Source organism: Passer montanus, unplaced genomic scaffold, assembly GCF_014805655.1.
Source record: "Passer montanus isolate IOZ18808 unplaced genomic scaffold, ASM1480565v1 scaffold23, whole genome shotgun sequence".
Classification (NCBI taxonomy): Eukaryota; Metazoa; Chordata; class Aves; order Passeriformes; family Passeridae; genus Passer; species Passer montanus.
This window is the reverse complement of record NW_024366926.1, coordinates 1,063,147-1,081,976: the sequence shown is the minus strand read 5'-3', so window position 1 is coordinate 1,081,976 and position 18,830 is coordinate 1,063,147. Positions and strand designations below refer to the sequence as shown.

Here is an 18,830-nt window from a genome sequence, read left to right as displayed (position 1 = left end):
TTGGCTGACTGTAAACAAAAGCTTTTTTCTGGTGAGCACAGAAAAAACCCATCAGGGCTGTGGATTTACCCAGTGCAATGAATTTATATATTGACTTCTTCAAGTAGTTGGACACCTTCCATTTGGTAGAAGACCATGATAGAATTGCAGTCAAGATCCTTATGTCTCAAAGTAAATATCCTCTACAAAGGATTAGGAACTTTAGTTCTTCCACGGTATGCAAAGGACCAGGAATTGATCGTAAAAGCCAACTGTTTAAGAAGCCTTTGGTTTTCTGATTTTAGATTGATAGTTTTGTCTATTGGTTTGACAGAGAGAGAAAATTCAGGAAAGCAAACAGAAATCAGAAGCTGAGGAAAATGTTTGCTCAGACAAATTTTTGTTGTTTTCTAACTCCTAGTCAGTAATTTTATGGTGTAGCTAATGAGATTAAAATATTAAAAAAAAAGATTATTAAAATGATTCACAAGTCTTATGCAGGCTTTTCATCCTAAAGGAAGTTGGGTGATCAAGTAATATGGGTTAGCTGAGAAATTTGTCTGCTGGAGTATATTTGCAGTATATGTCCATGAACAATAGGGACAAAATATTTAACTGTTGAAAGATCCTGTTTATTTAAATCCTTGGGCTTTGCATTTTATTTGTTCAGTGCTTTCTTAATGGAACTGAAGGGTATTTTAGTTGTAGCCTTTATGATGCCCTGTTGTGGCTGAACTACATCAGAAGGAGAGACACGGTTCTGACAGCTGCTACAGGAGGTTTGCTTTCTGCTACATGCTGTTAGGCTGTAAATCACACGTCATGTTCCTCCTAACACAATGTTTAGTTGAGTGAAATTCTGTGGCTAGAGAGAAATCAAGTCAGGCTGGATCTCTGATAGCCTTGTCACCTAAGCTGCAGCTTGTATGGTTTAACTGGTGAGTGCAGTATCTTTGTTTGTGCATGTGACTAGCTGGGTCATGCAAGTTACATGCCTTATTCACAAATAGAATAAAGGATTGTTACCAACTGACAGAATGGATGATATTGGACACCTGGTCCAACCCACCTGTTCAAAGCACAGTCAACTAAAGCAGATTGCTCACGACCGCTGGAAGAGTCTGGCTCCATCTTCTTTACTCCTCCTGGCAGATACTTAAGAAGATTTATAAAATCCACCCTAGGCCTTCTCCATCCAGGCTAAGCAATTCCAGTTCACTCAGCTGCTCCCTGTATGACAGGTATTCCAGTCCCTAATAATCTTCATGGCTCATCAGTGGAATTGCTCCAGTCTTTATCTTTCTCATGCTGGGGAGCCTGGAGTATCACCCAGAACTTCAGACGTGGCCGTGGAAAGATCACTTCTCTAGACCCACTCTCAAGAGGCTTCCTAAATAAGTCCTAAAAGTAATCTTTGCAAAACTTCTCATCACCTTTGTTCTTATCTGTGGGATGCATTTGGTGTGTTATTTATGCAGACATAGTGCAAATTCAGTATTTCTGATTCTTCTCTTCTTGTGTGGTTTCCCAGACAAACATTACCAGCAGTTTCTTACCTATTTTGAGCAGCTGCACATTTTTGTTGGCTTTGTGAGTAAGCTTCTGATGCTTGCATGCTTTCTACTCAGCTTGGTTAGCTACCCTCTGTCACTGAGTGTCTGCAGTAAGCAAGGGTTAATGAGAAAAAAATTTGCTGAATTCTGAATATTTACTTCATGCTTGGGAAAGCAATTTTTAGAACAATGGGTGGTTTGGTTGATTTATCTCCTGGGAAATACACTGTTGCTTTTCATGGACTAGCAGAAAACTCATATAATGCCTTTCCTCTTTCTTGGTAAAAGGAAAAATCAGGAAAAGGGCCTGAGGATGCTGTCCATTTGGGAATGCTTCTAGAACTGAGTGTGTTTTTTGGTATTTAGAAGTCAGAATTTATGTAGTCAGATTTGAACCACCAAAATAAGTGTTTAAAATACATAAGAAGTAACATTTATAAAAATAGCAGAAGATTGTGAAAAACACATAAAAGTTTAAGGAGCATTTTAGGGCCCCAGCTTTAAAAGTTCACTTTGCAAACAATGTATTTCTTAATTTTCAAAAGTTGTAACTGTGTGCATGTAACAAATTTTTTTATTACCAGGAATCTGTAAAAATCCTTGTGAAATGGTTCTGTTTCTAGGCATGTTATTGGAATTGGATAATATGGTCTCAAAGAATGACTAAATAATTTGATTCCATTAGGAATATCATAAGGAAAACACAAAATTCATTTTGTGTAAGTAGGCACTTGGTTTTTGAGCCACGTTGTGAAAGTGTTCTTAACTGCGACAGAAGCAGCAAAACACCTTTTCTGCTGTAGCCATGCACAGAGAGTTGCTTTATGAAACAAATTCCTTCTCATCCAGTTTTTATTGTATTTTTATCTGAAGTTACTTAATTTTTTTTCCTCCACCTCTTGAAAATAAGTGTTGATTTCCAATGGAATTGGAGTTCAGAAGTAGTGGTGTATGCTGTCTTCTGCTGATGTGGTGCTACATGTTTCCTATTGATCTCTTACTTTTTTTTTTTTTTTTACTCGAAACTCTGGTTTTGTCCCAGTATTTTTCTCAGTGGAAAAAAAAAAAAAGAAATGGTAGATGTGAGGTTCAGGAATTTTCCATGAGAAGTGCTGGATGCCCTCTAAGACGCGTAACACCTGTGTTTGTCATCACTACAGTGCTGCATATGATGCCGTCCTTGACAGAAACGTGGCCATTAAGAAGCTCAGCAATTTTTCTCAGTGGAAAAAAAAAAAAAAAAGAAATGGTAGATGATGCCCTCTAAGACGCATAACACCTGTGTTTGTCATCACTACAGTGCTGCATATGATGCCGTCCTTGACAGAAACGTGGCCATTAAGAAGCTCAGCAGACCATTTCAGAACCAAACTCATGCCAAGCGAGCTTACAGGGAGCTGGTCCTCATGAAGTGTGTGAATCATAAAAATGTAAGTGTTCAGTGGGAGAAATGGTATGTGCATTGCTGTGTTAGAAAAGAAGTTCTTTTGTTTGGTTCCTTTTTTAAATTGAAGAAATTAGAAGTAAAGTATGCTCAAGGGCTGCACTCTGTCTGGTACTACATGCACACAGGAGAGACTGAGAGTATTCCATGTGCTTATTTAAAGGCTCTGACAAACTGGGATTGTTCTAGACTTTCCTGCTTCTTGCACCATCTACTGTATATCATTTAGTATCCATAATGAATGAAAATATTCCTATGCTGCACCAGGAGTTTTATTCCAGTGCTGTATGTTAATTTTATCCATTATCTGTTAGAACTATCTGCCTGACTCTGTGTCAACTGCTCTTTTGTAGTGAAATATGTAGGATTGCCACACTGCATTATAAAGGGATGTCTCAGGGATTTCATTTTCCTTCACCCTAAATTTCCTGCTGCCATATCTGTGTGCCCCTTCCTTTTCATTAGGAGAGAATTTTTCAGTTTGTAATGTTTACCTATTCCTCAAATCTTGCAATGACTCTTTTTCCTTATGTAAATCATAAATTAATTTAAGACAATGTGATGCAAGGGGAAATTTTACACTTGTTCTCAATCACATGGTCACATGGAATGAGAAAGGACTGATCCTAAAATGGCAAATTGCAGGACTTGACACTACAGTGTCTCTGCCTCACTTCTGGGCAGTGATTCATCCTTGCATTCCCACTGTGTTATCAGGACTATTCCTGTCTGTTCCCTGTTAACTTGATTGAAGCTACCCTCAGCAAGCCCAATACATGAGGATTTGAAAATGCAGGGATGAGTGAGAAGTTTTTTTAATGGACTGGAAAGAGCAGAGGGGCAGCAGGAATGTCACTAATTTTAGATATAAAATTTTAAACATGGTGTATGACAGCTGCTAACTCCATCACATGGGTTGGGTCAGAGCTTTAATCTGAACAAAGAAGTGCCGAGGAAGGAGAGGATTGTAAAGGCACCTTTGCAGAGGTAAGATTCAGTCAGAATATGTGGAGTAAAGAGAAAGAATGCTGAACAATTTCTTTAGGTTAGAAAACCACCTAAAGTGGTGATGGAGGTGGTGGGAAGGAGACATTCAGATGTTGTCTTCATGGCAGCAGTGCTGGTGTCATCTACCTCTGTTATCTGCACAGAGGGAAAGCAGGGGAAATCCAGATCTCTAGGGTCACATTGTTTCCTCTATTCTTTTTCACACATTCTTACCAGTGTCTCTCAGCAGCCCAGCCCGTTTAAAATAAACCAAACAAAAATGCTCACCAAAGAAGAGAAAGGAGAAAAGGAGTTGAACTATGCAAGGTGTCTTTGCTCAGGGGGTCTCTGTTTCAAAGTACTTCTACTAAAATGTTGTACCTCTCACTATGGAATTTGTGTCAGCCAGGATGTGCAGGCTTGTGCCCTCAAAGGAATTGAGGCCATGTCAGAGAGAAAGAAGGGCTACTGTTTTATAAGATAGTCCTTGGTTATTCATCTCTTCAAATCAGTATTCCTCATAAATAAGAAAATTCTGGCTGTAGCACAAAGACTGCTATGCTAGATTGAGCTGAAGTTGAGCTTTGAACCTGCAACTTCAAAATTGAGAGGAGTGTCTCACCCTTAGCACTTTGTTTTGTCACTGGTTATCCTTCTTTCAGATGATTTCAAGTGAACTTAAAAGAAATCTGAGAGATCTGTGGTATTTTGTTTGAATGCTACTGATTTTTTACAGGTCTATAAAGTGAGAAGTATTAATATAAATAGAGCAGTGAAAAAACAATTTATTCTTTAACACAGTTCAAAACAGATCCAACTGTTTATGTATATCACTTCTCTTTACTCTTTTGTCTTACTTTGCTTTTCAGATTATAAGTTTATTAAATGTCTTCACACCACAGAAATCTCTGGAGGAGTTCCAGGATGTGTAAGTAACAGGGGCAGTAATTAAACTAAAGCTTTAGGGATGTTTGGGGCATTATGTTTTACCTTGATTGCAAAAACTCAGCAAAATACAAAGGTTGTAGTCTCCTCTAAAAAAGATAGTGTGAGTCTAGTGGGTAAAAATATATTCTGGATTCCCATATTGAGAGCTCTTTTGACAATTTAAGGTGAAAACCACCTGTTTCATATTTGTTGTGATATGGCCTTTGTCTGTGTAATGTTATTTGCCTGGGGAACTAGGGATAGGTGTAGAAGACAATCAGCATCTCTGTTGGAACCTTGCTGTGCTGGACAACCACTACTGTGCCTAGTACAAACCCGCTGTGGATGAAATTTTAAGTATTCTCTATTTTATATTGTTGCTCTCCTTTTTTCTTTCTGTCTTTCCCATATTCTGTATACATTGCATGGAAATATGTTCCTATTCTGTAGTCTGATACCATGAGTAACCAATTAATTGTAATGAGAATTTTGTGAAGTCATGCAAGCTGAGGAGGATTTTTGAAGGCATTTTGCATGGAGATGCATATTTTACCTCACAGACACCTCTGTTTCTCTCAGATTCCCGTGTGTACTGGGGTAGCCTTCCTTGCTATGCTTGAGGGCCGAGCAGTTACATCATCTGGTGCTTGTGGGTCTTTTGGGTTTAGTGCATTTCTGTGTGGTGTTGCCTGATTGCCCATGTAGAGTATAGTCTCTGTCATGGGGAATGCACCAAGAAAGGGCAATAATCCACCAGTTTTCCTGGTATGCTGAAAGAGTGGTGTCTCAGCAGTGAGATAAACCTGAATTCTTAAAAACACCACCATGGTGCTGTGGTTAGTGGGCCCAGTCTCCACCTGTGTCACTCCCAGTCATAAGAAATAGAGTGAGTTTTAAAGCAAGAAAAGACGTTGTTACTTATTTGAGATGATACTGTGATTTGCCTTCAACACAAAGAAATAACCCTGTGCCTTTGCTTTTCCATTCAGCTACCTGGTAATGGAATTAATGGATGCCAACCTGTGCCAGGTCATTCAGATGGAGCTGGACCATGAGCGAATGTCTTACCTTCTGTACCAAATGCTCTGTGGAATCAAGCATCTTCACTCTGCAGGGATTATTCACAGGGTAAGGGGCCTTTGGCTTAAAACTTAAGGCAGCATATGAAATGATCAAGACTTTAAATGCCACTTGGGTCTCTTGCGTACTGTGAATCAAAGCCCTGTGTCCCAGTGCAATGAATAAAAATCATAAAAGCCACAGACAGAGGTCAGGGGATATAGAATTGGCATTTTCCACCATTTACATGTGCTGAAGCAAATGAAAAGACTTAAAAAGCATCCTTTCATTTTGATTTTTCCACATCAGTGCTGTGCCTGGTAAGGATGTGGTACCTGGCTATGGATCTGTGATAGTCAAGAGCAGGGGGGATCAGGTCATGTCAGTGTGAGCAGGAGGGAATTCTCAGTGAATTGAAAATACCCTGACTTAACTTCTTTCTTGAAAAGCGCTTTCACTAATTTGGGACTTCTACATTAGGGGAAAAAAATTCCCTAAAGAAAAGAAAGGCTGATAAAGTGGGTCACAAAGTGCATGCTGTTCTACAAAGTTCTCCTTTCTTGGCATGTGATGTGTTTAGCAGAGGGTTATAGACTTGGCTACCAGATAGTCATCCAGGAAAGGATGAGTTGAATTATAATAAGTGAAGCATTAGGGTATCTCTACATGTGCAGTTGGAATGTCTCTCTCAGGTTCACAGCATTAAGAGAAAATAATCTAATCAAAATAGCACTGAGATGCTATTCCTAGTAAATGCAATTAATTTAACACCAGTAGGCTCCTGTTATCCAGGTAAAGCCCAGTATGCTGAGGTAAAACAACTTCCTGAACAGTTTGCTAGAGAAACAATAGCAAGGGTTTGCTGTATATTTACAAGTATTTCTGATAGCAACTTGGTCAGAAGAGGGAAAGAGTATTTGAAGGGTGACCTAAAGCATCTCTCTGTATCATAGCTGTGCCTGGCTTTATAAAGGACAATCACATGGGTTTTTTTCACCGTCTTTTGCAGGATTTAAAACCAAGTAACATTGTAGTAAAATCTGACTGCACGTTGAAGATCCTGGATTTTGGACTGGCCAGGACTGCAGGCACTAGCTTCATGATGACCCCGTATGTGGTGACACGTTACTACAGAGCACCAGAGGTCATCCTGGGAATGGGCTACAAGGAGAACGGTAGGGCTGCAGTGCCACTGCACCAGGTCCCCTCGAGGGCAAGCTCTGCTTCACCATTGTAAGGGAGACCCAAAGGAGGGACAGGAAATGTAATGGGAAATGATGGGAAATGACACCTGGAGTTAGAGCAGCTCCTTGCTGTTGTGAACTGCAGCTACAGAACGTATTTGGGGTGCACTTCTGGTGAATCTATCAGTGTAGGATTGCAGAGTAACAGGAAACTTATTCTTAGTTATGTTTGAAGTTACAACTACAGTCAACTCATTTTGACCAGAGCTTTCATCTTTGTGTTCTGTGGCTGTGAAATAATGTGGGAACCACTGGAATTGCTGAACGAGTGACGTGTTCTAAATTTGAGTCTGGATCTCTGAATCGTTTGAAGGAGCAAGAAGTACAAGCTAAAATAGAAAATCCTAGCCCTTCCAGCATTTCTCTAAATCCAGAGCTAGATCTGAATTTCAGGAATTAATTCCTTTTTCACAATAAATTTAACAAAGTCACGGGTTTTTCTGACAGGTTTCATCTTGTCAAGATCTAGGTATAAATTTTACAGTTTGAGATTGTTTTTTTTAATGCCAAGTACAGTTGCAGAGAAGAGGAAAAAGCTGAAACTAAAAAAAAAACCCAAAAAACTAAACAAAACATATAATTTGTATGTAATCTCCCTAGAAGTAAATAGGATATTCCTCTGAATAGTCTGAGAAAGATCTTGGTCCTTGGAAATATTGTGAAAAGCAAGATGCTTGCTATAGAGAATCAGATAAGGAAAAACTCAAATTTTGCAGAAGATGAAGGGAAAACTTTTTAAGTTCTTCTCATTTTGTGACAAATCTGAGAACTGCATCTGAGTGCCAGGTAGACCAGGCAGGAAATGAGGGAATATTCTATGGCTCAGATTTTGCTGTCAAAGGTATAATTTGTCTGTTTGAGGAAACTTTTTGATGGCAAATGCAGCAAATGTGACAAGACCAGGAATTTATTAAAAGTGTCCTACTTAATTTATGTTGAGGAGGTTAGCTAAGCTGCAGCAGAACTTTTACTAACAGCCAACTGCATCCTGTAAAGGGCAGTGAAACTGATTTTGGGAGCAAATTCCATGACTTCAGCACTACTGAAAACATAATCACACAACCTCTTCTGAAATTACCAAGTGCCTGTATGAATTATTTGTAATGTTTGTGAGTTTAAAGTATAAAATTTAATACAAAAGTCTAAAAAGTAAATAAATTATTGTTATTATTATTACTATTCAGAGTCTTAACTTAGTAAAAATTTCTGAAAATAAAGGAATTATATTCCTTAAAGTATTTGGTTTGAAATTTTTGCTAAGTGCCATTAGAAATTTGAGCTAGCACTCTTTAGTCAATATCCAGAGTTCTTCTATTGTCAGATGAGTTCTTTTGTTGGATGTTTTCCCCCTCCAGACATTTAGTAGATGATTAGGATTATTGTTGTTATTGTCCATGAAAGGACAGAGAGAGCATTTGCTTTTCACATGGTTGAAACTGCACCAAGAAAAAGTTAGACGCACTTTTGTGATGAAGTACACAGCTGGGAAAGTTCTAATGTTTGCCACATCCAAGGGTCCTGATCAAATGCCCATTGAGGTTAACACAGAGACTTCCTTTGACTTCCCTGGGCTATGAATCTGGCTTAAGATGAATGATCTTGTCTTGCTTGGACAAAGCTGAAACAAAAAGAGGAAGAAAAGAAAATGTTTGAAAATGAAGCTCAGCTGTCAGAGGAGCCACTCTGCTTGGAGGCTCTGACCCAGCTCCCAAGGAAGTCAACAGAAAGGATTGTTTTTGCTGCCCTGCTCTGGCCTATGCTGCCACATTACTGAAGCTCCCCTCTTTTTTCCTCTCTGACTATGTACACTGCCTGTACAAGGACTGTTCACTGCTTTCATTTTCTTTCTGCACTTGGTTGGCTAAAGATGCATAATTATCACCAGTTTGCTGCACTTCTATGAAAGGTCCCAAAACTGTCACTAGGAAGAAAACTGCCTCTGCCTCTGGCATGCTTTTGCTGTCCCATGCCCCTGATACCTGTACCCTCCTTTTCCCAAATGGAACATTTCACCTTTATTTTGTTTCACCAAGAAATGAGTTGTTTGTTTGTTTCTTTGGTTTGTTTTGGATTGCTTTTGAAGGTTAAGAAAGGGGAAGAAAAAGAGGAGAAAATTGCTTGTGTAGGTTAAACACAACCTGAAAATGGGGATTACAGGCTCAGAAACAACATAGTCTTTTAAAACATTTCAAGGCAGTTTTTTCCTCTTCACAGGGAAGACAGGTTTTTGTTTTTTTATTTTTTTTTTTCTGTGAATACTGTGTCACTATCTATCCAGCACTTTTTCTTTAAAGACTTAAAGGGCAAAAATAACCCTATTCAAGTCAAGCAGATAAGGTAACTGCATATTTCATCTAAAAGCTGAAGGCAGGATTGGGAATAGGAAATGCTCTTATTATTGTTGATATTTGTCCTTTGGCGCTTTTGTTACAGCATTTATTTTGAGTGCCTACACAGTACAAAACAGAATCCACTCAGGCTGAGCTCTGTGATAGGTACCTACAGATAGGATATAGGTATAGATCCTGAAAGAGGAGTTTTAAATAACCTTTAAGGGTGGTATTTTTCCATATGGCCTTTACTTGTGTGAGAAGTTCCATCTGGAACCTCTTGTCAGCTGCTGCAGAGAGACTCAGTGCTGAAGAACAAAGCCTAGAAGCTCTGCAAGTAGGATTTATTCACATTATCATTATCTGGTCGTTTTGTTTTTTTCCTTAAAAAAAAAAAAAAAAAGGAATTGTTTTTTAGCCATAAATTCAGTGTATACCGTGGGTCTGTGTAGCTGTCACTTATACTTGCTAGCTCTGGACCTTTACCCAAAATGCTGATTTCAAACTTTTTCCACTGTTGTTACTAACTGCTGTTGAGCTGACTGACACAGCTTTTATTTATTTAGTTACTTATTTTAGCTTTTGGTGAGACATGAAAAAGAAACCCAACAAAACCACAAAACAAACTGTACTGTGCTGATCAACCTTTTTCCCCTCCTTTAGGAGTGAAATGTTGTAGTTAACTTTGCTTTTTTTCCCTCCTTCTTCACTTCCCTGTCTCTGCTGTTCTAGTGGATATATGGTCTGTGGGATGCATTATGGGAGAAATGGTTCGCCACAAAATCCTCTTTCCAGGAAGGGACTGTATCCTTGTGCCATTTGCTGCAGCTTCACCTATTATTTGTTCCTCTTCTCCACCCCATCCCTTTTACCATAAAATGACTATACCAGGAGTGTAAAGATAGAAGCAGAAAGTTGAATCCCAGAGGTATGGCTAAATGAAAGTAGCACACTACTGATATGCACAAAATTGAAAATGAAAAACAGATGCACAGAATTATTTCAGTCATTTAAATTACTCTAAAGCTTGTAATCATTCCATTTTATATACTATTTATGTCATGTCAATAAGCAATATAGAAAACAAGCATTATGAAGGCAAATTGGACAGCTTTATTTACTATTCTTCAAAGGAAAAATAAGAAAAAGAAAGAAAAAAGTCCTAATTTGGCCCATCTCATTCCTGTAAATCTGTTTTTCTGCTTTTATGTTTTGGAAATATTGACTTCATAACATTTGTGGTGACATCATAATCTTTTGCTTGCTAATGCATCATGGTTTTGGATTCATCTCAATGCTGTATGGGCTCAGTGTTGAGTCAATACAACATTTTTCTTTTTCTTTAAAACAAAATGAAGAATTCGACTCACCCAGTTTAAGGCAACTGTCTTTCTGCTGTAGTTTCCAAATTGGCCTGAAATCAGATTCTCTTGATTGAAAAATGAACTTCCCTTTACTTGCATGAGGTCTGTGTTGTCAATTAAACCATATTTCCCTCCCATCTTGTTCTTCTTGTCTTGGATGATATTATTTTTACCCCCTTCCAAGGTGGTAAAAGCAATATTAGAAAATGAAAACAAAAGAGGAGGTGTCTGCTTAGCCTCCTGTTTATCACAGGCTAAACCTGCCCGTGCTGGCTTGGAAATATAAGTAAGTGTGTTTTGCCCATCAGAAAAAAATAAGGCAACATAACATCTCTTCACTTTTGGAAACAAAAAGGCATCTTATTTTCAGCTAGTTGGCAGAAAGGCACCACAAAAATCTGGCATCAGCAGCCACTGGCAGTTGGTGTGAAGAAAACCCAGCTTTCACAGACATGCAGCCATGGAAGCAATTATTTTTTTGCTGACTTTTGAGTAATTCCTGTCATGTTTGTCAAAGTTGGGTCCTGCCTGTCCTGTTTTCACAGCTCTGTCAACTTCCTCTGAAAGCTGAGCTCTGCTTGGTGGCCCAGTGAAGATGCAGTTCTTCTTCACTAACAGGGAGATGGAGGGACAGCAGACACCTCCTGTTTGCTGAGGGGGTGACAGCAGCACTTTACTGCTTCCAGTCTTATAGGAAGAGGGGCTGGAAAGTTATTGGGTGCAAAACAAGGCAGAGATGTTAATTTTTTTTTTTTTATTAGTAGGTAGCTTTGAGATGCTTAAAGGTGCTGAGCTGTCCCTGCAGCCTGAGGAGCAGGCTGCACACCCACCTTCAGCTGTAACCTCGAAATTCAGAGCAGCTCCCAGCATTCCCAAAATCTGTAATTCATTTTGATAGTTATGATGTGTTTCAGTGGTAACACCACTTCAGAAACACCATCATAATGCTTCCCCCAAAAAATGCACTCTTTTCCTCTTAAAAACAAATAAAAGGAAAAAAAACAACAAAAATCAAAGCAAAACTAAACTATCTATAATAGACTTGAGGTTCAGCTGTAAATACTGAGGATATTTCCATTTAATCTCTTCTGAGTGAAGTCTGAGATTTTAGTTGATAAGCAGCTAGAATTCATACAAAGAATGGTTTCAGGATAAAAGCATAGTAGCGTGGTTAATGGGTTGCTCTCCTCTTTCAACAGCAAATTAGGAGATATGTTCTTTTGCCCATGTCTAGAAAAAATGTTAATGCTATATAATTTAAACAATGTAGCTTTTAAAAAAATCATTCAAACATGAGAATTGTTATGTTTCTGTCTGGCTGTGGAAACAGTCTCTTATGACAGCATTGTATTTGGGAACAGCAGTAAAATATTCTTAAAATATCTTTTAACATTTCAGCATCAGTTGAAATAAAAACTGAATTTTTGAACAAATGCAGCAAACATTGTGTAAATTGCGGGACAGTCCTACTTTTTTAATAATTGGAAAACCTGTATCCTGAAATAGAATGTGGGCCAGGTCACAATTACTACCAGGCTTTAATGGTGGGTTTCAGGTGAGTGGGATGTTAAAAAAAAAAATTAAGGAAAAAGAAGAAAAAAAATTGTACATTAATTTCCAGGTCGGTACTAATTTGTGAACCAGTTTGATCCCATGAATGAGTTGTTAGTGTTGGAAAGACTGGTTTGTGTATGGGTCCATATGATTTCCCACCCTTCCATGGCTGTTGATGAGCAGATCTAGTTTCCCTCCCTCCCAGGTGGAGGAAGAGCTGGAGAAGCATTTGTGCAGCTGCAGGTAAACTTCACAGAAGTACATTACAAACTTCCCTTGGGCTACTTAAGGCTTTCCAGCAGAGAGTTTTCTAGCTGGAAGAAGCAAGTCTGTATAGAAATCAAAAATACCAGTTCTTTTTAATCATTCAAAGACTATTTTAATCATTCAAAAGACTGTCTACTGTGTGCCCTTGCTATCAGTATGAGCTTACTCATTTCTAGTCTGGAGTAGGAACATTTGTGTATGGCACAGTATACATCTAAGAAAAAAATCACAGTTGCTGCCATGTTTTATGGAAAGAAAATATTTTAAAATTTAATCTCAACTAAATCATCCCACTGAGTTACCACTGCACTCAGGTGCTGCTGGCTTGGAATGAAATTTAGTTTTTAAAGTCTTTGTGGAAAATAAAACATGGAGGGGATTAATTTCAGAACCTCTCTTTTACATAAACAAGAAAGCCTCTCTTAGGCTGCTATGAGAAAGCTCTGGAATCTGGATAGACTACAGCTGGTTTTCAGACAAGTGAGAACAGCCTCCAGTGTCCTGGAGAGTACTGGGTAGAAACTGCCTGGCAGGTACCCTCATTGCTTGTTATTCAGCTAAGGCAGACATTTCAAAATACTGTCAGGGAAACTTCCTTGTCAGAAATCAGACCCTCTTGAGAAGAAATCCACCTTTCAATCCATTTCCAGATGGATTTGCAAACCAAAATATTCCTGGCAAGTTCTGGTGAGCTTTTGTAGTCCACTTCTGAGTTTCTTGCTCAGTGTTTCTTTGATGCTTATTCCATTTTTGTTAAATTGGAAAGAATGTGAGCAGCTAAAAAGTGCCTGAACTCATGAATGCCAATTGGAAATATGTTAGAAAACCCCAGGGCTTTCCCAAAAGCTGATTCAGCTCTAGGCAATAACATCTTCAAAATCTCATAAGATTTCAATTTAAGGATTGGAAATGTGTTTCTGGTTTTTTATTTGAAGAGAAGGGAAAACTTAAAATGAATACTTTCAGGTGAGACAGTTTTATTAAGATTGTGAGACAGTTTTATGAAGATCTGAGCTCCCAAGTCCACAGTGATGTCCTACAGACACACGTGTCTTAGTGGGAAAAATAAAGTGATCAGAACATTTATTTTCAGTACTGAAAAGAAGGAGTCATGTAGAGGATGGTACTATAGCAATTTCACTTCTGAGTCCTTCGGCAGATCAAAGGAAAACAGTCATTTAGCCATAGAAATATGTTGTGATAATAGCCAGGTGTCCTAAGTTTGGCTAGGCCTGAATTTCCACTAAAAATAAATATGGAGAACAAAATTCCTACTGCAAGTAGCTTAAAGTCTTAGAGAGTCAAAAGAGAAAATACCATTAAAGAAGGAAGAGAGAAAAATTCCAACTTTCTTCTGTGTAATTATGAACATCCAAAAGGAATTATGAAGAGGAGTCAGCATTAACAGATAGAGTTAATGTTTACTGCAACCAGATTTTCAAAAATTCCCTTGTCCACCAGCTGTCTTTGAGAGTGGTGGGATTAAGAGATGCTCTCTGACATCTGACAGAAAGTGTTCTATTGCCTTAGAAAAAGAGTTTTCATCAAGAAAGTCTCTTAGGAAAAGGTGCTGCCTTTCCACCACTCATAAACAGAATTTGTCTTTGCATTTGTAAATGGGTGTGATTTTAGTGTTTTGAGGGCATTTTGGGGTGTTTCTTAAAGAACAGTGTAATAAAAACTTCTGCACTTTTGTTAAGTGCAGTCTGTTGTTTTACTTGTTCTGGATGGTATTTTCTTAAGGCTTGTTTTGTCTTAAAATCAAAACCAGCAGCTAGCATCAGGATTATTTAAAAGGTACTGTTAAGTGTGACTGGCCTGGCTTTCCAGGTGGGATCAGCTGGATCCTGTTAGCCTGCTGCTTAAGTGTGTGTTAACTATGATGGCATTGATAGCTAAGTTTGGATTTTTTTGACCTGGATTATTCTTCCCTGCCTATTTGGTTTTGGACTCAGGATTTGTCTTAAAATTCGCTTATATGAGGTGAGGCCTGTTTCAAAGAGGTCTCAGAGCAGATGTGATGATGATTTGGATGTTGCCATTTTTCTCATTTTTTTTAAAATTCAGACATGCATACTCCAACAGATTAGAGTGTAATTTGCATTTAGCTTGAAACCCCCATGCTGTCTGTCATCTGAGTGCCTCTTGGACTGCATCCCAGGTGCTACAGTGAAGATGATCCACTGCTTGTTTCCCATCACTCACCTTAAAGGTTTTCAGGATGCACTGCTGCCTTGTATAAATTTCAACCAAGGCAAGTTTTAATTGTGTTTTCTGGCACCTGTGAGAATTGGATGGTCCCAAATGTTTTGGAGGTTTTTTTCTGTGGAATTAGTCAGCTTTTTTTCTTGATGGCAGCTGTGCTAAATTGAGCTGAGACAGGTTTGGACAGCTGAACAGAGAATTTAGAACTTGTGGACAAAACAGTACTGAAATGCCTTTTGTCAAGAGCATGCAGGTATTTGGATGGGATCAAAATAAAGAAATAGAACACCTTCAAACTCACATGAAGCTGAGTCAGGGGAGGCTTAAGTTGGATATCAGGAAAAGGTTTTCACCTAGAGGATGATTGGGCACCAGCACAGGGCAGTGGTCACAGCACCAACCCAACAGAGTTGAAGGAGTGTTTGGACAAAGCTCTCAGGCACAGGGTGTGACTCCTGGGGTGTGCTGAGCAGGACCAGGAGTTGGACTTGATGATCCTGATGGGTCCCTTCCAACTCAGCACATTCTGTGATTCCTGTTCCAGATATGAAAACATACAAGTATTTTCAAATGATCTGCTAATCTGTTTGTATTGTAGCAAGAGAGAATACCTGTGGGTTTCCTTCTGGAAGATGTAACACAAGAGTACTTGAATAGTCTTTGAGACCTGAGAAGAGATACTTCAAAATCAGAATGTAAAAGAAGCTAAAAGAGGACCTGAGGCTAGGAAATGCAGGATGTACAAAACAAACTTTCAATGCTGTGGTCTGTTAGACGCAGAGTAGTATGTGTTTCACATTCCTTGGCAAGATTATCTGTAGGTCTCTCTTACTGTGATGTTTTTTTTTTAATATTGATATATCCAAAAGAAAATGGGAGAAAGGGAAGGTTGTGCGTCCACTCATTCTTGAGCTTTCTGCTCAGAGTTCCCATGGCTTTTTCTGTCATTTTTTAACAGTCATTTTTTAGCACTTGTTTGGCACTACAGGCTAGGAGGCAGAAGCCTTCTCCAGTGCAGACTTCCCACTGGGTCATAGAAAGTTTTAAAAAAAGACAGAAATTCATAGGTTGGTTTGAAGCCTCAGCCTTGTAAAATGGTGGCAATTCCCTTTTGCTTCCATGTAGCTTCTGTCAGGAGAGCACCTGTATTCCATGGTGTTTGGCAAGAAGAAAATTAGAAGTCACTAAGGCAAATATTCAAACACTTAGGAATCTTATTACTGGTATTGAGAAATATTAAGGTTTTCATCATGGGGAAAGTGGTGTTTCGAATTAGAAAGGAAAAACTTCCTCAGGAAATCTTGAGGATTGAGCTGATACTGTGCTGAGTGAGCCCTTGTTAAAACATGTTGAAATTCAAGCATATAACAAATACAAGCACAAAGGGGAGGGTTTTGGTATCTCAGCAAGGAGATTGAAATGTCAGAAAACTGGGAGTTTGCCATGGCTTAGCCAGAATTGAGGGAGATAAAGGTTTTGTGGTTTGGGGAGGGTTTTAATCCTTTTCAAGAATTTGAGCCATCTCCACAATGGTCATTGGGAGTGCCACACATCACAGACTTTCCTTGGCACTGGCAGGTCTGGAGACTTTATAGCTGTGGTACCTGGAGCATGTGGAAAAAAAAGCATCTTTGCCCATGTATTACTGAAAATTACCATGTATTTTTATGAATCATGCCCTTTTTTTATTGCATAGAAATAACAGAAAAACCTTTAAAAGCAAGGTACAGCATCCAATACAGGCTGACTATATTTTTCATGCTGAAAATTCAAGCAAGGGCCTAGAAATGGTTCTTCAGAGGAGACATCAGTACAGATCTGCAGGTGTACTCAAAGCAGAGATGGAGGTAAAGAGAGGTCCTGCCCAGCAAGGTGTCTGTCCATTTTAGGAGAATTTGGAGAAAGAAGCTCGCTGTTATCACAGGCATACTCAGCTGCCTTGACATTTTACTGGAGTTTGCACCTTAGCCACTGGCAAACAGTGTTGTGGGCTAAATATTTTGGCCTACAGTTACACAAGTAAAACCAGGTGTCATGATTTGCTTCATTAATATGTCTATCATTATCTTCTTCCGTTAGTTTTGAGGAGGTGAACATCTCTTTTCAGCTGGCAGGGGGGCAATTTCTGCATCACTGAAACAGGAGCTGTTACAAATGTGAATGTTTGGTATTCTCACCAGTGCTCTGGGAAGAAAGTGTGAACCAGCCCATGAGTTTGGAAAAGATAGCAAAGCTCATTCAGGTGTGCACGCATCCCTGGTCTCTGGAGTGTCCTGTGGGTTGCATTTAATGAGTTTCATTTTGAATGTCACAATTTTCATTGGATGACAGTCGGATCTTACTGAGTGCAAGACTGAAAAGCCATCTGAGTGAGAGTTTGAGCAAGGGCAATTACAGATTCTCCCTGTGGGCTCTCTCTCACTGTTTTGTGAAGTCCCAGAGGACCTGCAGTTTTGCAGGAGGAGAACGTAGATTTATTAGGGAGAGTTCTACGGAAGGGTGACTTGGGTCCTCTCCATATAGAACCATCTTTGAGTAGTTCTACAATTCCTGACCCTTCTGCATCTCTGCTGGAGGGAATCTGAAATCTGGAAGGATAGGCAAGCACTCATTTGGGTCAGGAAGTACCTGTTTTGTGGGGAATCAGAACCAGGAGGTGGCCCAGAGAAGATTTCCTGTATGTCTAAAGTGTTTTTTCCTTTGTTCAGGAAGACACGTGCATTTGGTTTCTGGTGAGCACTTGTTCAAACTGGCTATGCCAGGGTGCATTTGGTGTCCTTGGCAAGTTTACTTGTATTCTAAAGTACGTGTACACATTTAAGAATGTGTTCCAGAGGGTGCAATAATCTGGTTTGTAGAGCTTCTGAACACATTAAAAATCCATTAGTCCTAGTAATCCAGGACCTGGGTATTCCTGTGGCGAGTGGGTTTCCCATCAAGGACTGCCCAAATCCCAACAGTTCCACTTCAGAGAGTCTTGAACAGCCTTAGGTTAAATTCCTTAACACTGTTTCACATCATCTTACAAACATCAAGGCAAACAGTTGCTAAACTGAAGCTTTACCTTGAATCATGAAGAGGTCTGTCACTAGAAGTTAGCCTGCCCTTGATTAAAGCTTAGGGATGTCCCATGTGTTAGTGCAGCATTGTCAGCATTTGTGATTACTCACATTTGAACAAAAAAAACTTTTACCAGGTGTAGATTTTCAGTGCTTTGGAGCTGAATGCAGGTGTTTAGAGATTGTGGTGTGCTTGGTTTTTTTCTGATGCTTGTATGAGTGAAATTACTTGGACTGCAACATCTGGATTGATGTTGGACTAGATGAAGCAGAGTATCAAGGCATAGATCTCAGTTCTGCAATCCTTTTTGGAGCTTTACACAAGTCTCAGTGCCTTGACTGGGACTTCTGACAGCTGCTGCTGTATGTGCTAAAATTCTTAACCTCCAACTAACTACTTTTAACATGCAGCCAAATCCTGGTTCCACTTTGATTTATTTCTAATTACCTCAGGAGGTGAAAAACAGACAGCCTTCAAGAAGGATGTTGGTTATATTTAGGTGTTTATCTTTGCTCCTTCTGGTTTGGAAATTTTCAAAGAGCTTCCTTCCCAAAACCTCAGGCACAGAGGGGAATAATCATCTCTGATTTTACACGGTTTGCAGTTTAGTAAGGCACTAGTTCAACTTGTGTGTGTGCCCTCTGGAGCATAGCACAGAGCAGTGATGTCAGGAGGCAGCCTCTGAAAATAAAAAGGAATTAATAACAGACGAACAAACAACTGCTTGCTCTATCTTTTCCTGATATTTTGCATGCCATTTAGCTTGTAATGAAAGCAGCAATAATTTGCATCTCTAGGTCTGCTTATTGCTTCCAAACAAGTAGCCTTTTCTTTCATTCTTTGTTTTTTGTTTATTG

The 18,830-nt window shown here is 39.2% G+C and overlaps 1 protein-coding gene across 8 annotated transcripts in view; it reads left to right on the top strand.

Annotated features, from left to right (window-relative positions):
* The window catches only part of MAPK10 (mitogen-activated protein kinase 10), a 147,075-nt gene that overhangs the window by 90,228 nt on the left and 38,017 nt on the right, over positions 1-18,830 (top strand). For all 8 annotated transcript variants that reach the window (XM_039710611.1, XM_039710616.1, XM_039710610.1 and 5 more), the window contains 5 exons: positions 2,833-2,962; positions 4,833-4,891; positions 5,880-6,018; positions 6,959-7,124; positions 10,256-10,327. In XM_039710611.1, the coding sequence (XP_039566545.1) occupies positions 2,833-2,962; positions 4,833-4,891; positions 5,880-6,018; positions 6,959-7,124; positions 10,256-10,327 (566 nt within the window). The remainder of the gene's footprint in view (positions 1-2,832; positions 2,963-4,832; positions 4,892-5,879; positions 6,019-6,958; positions 7,125-10,255; positions 10,328-18,830) is intronic.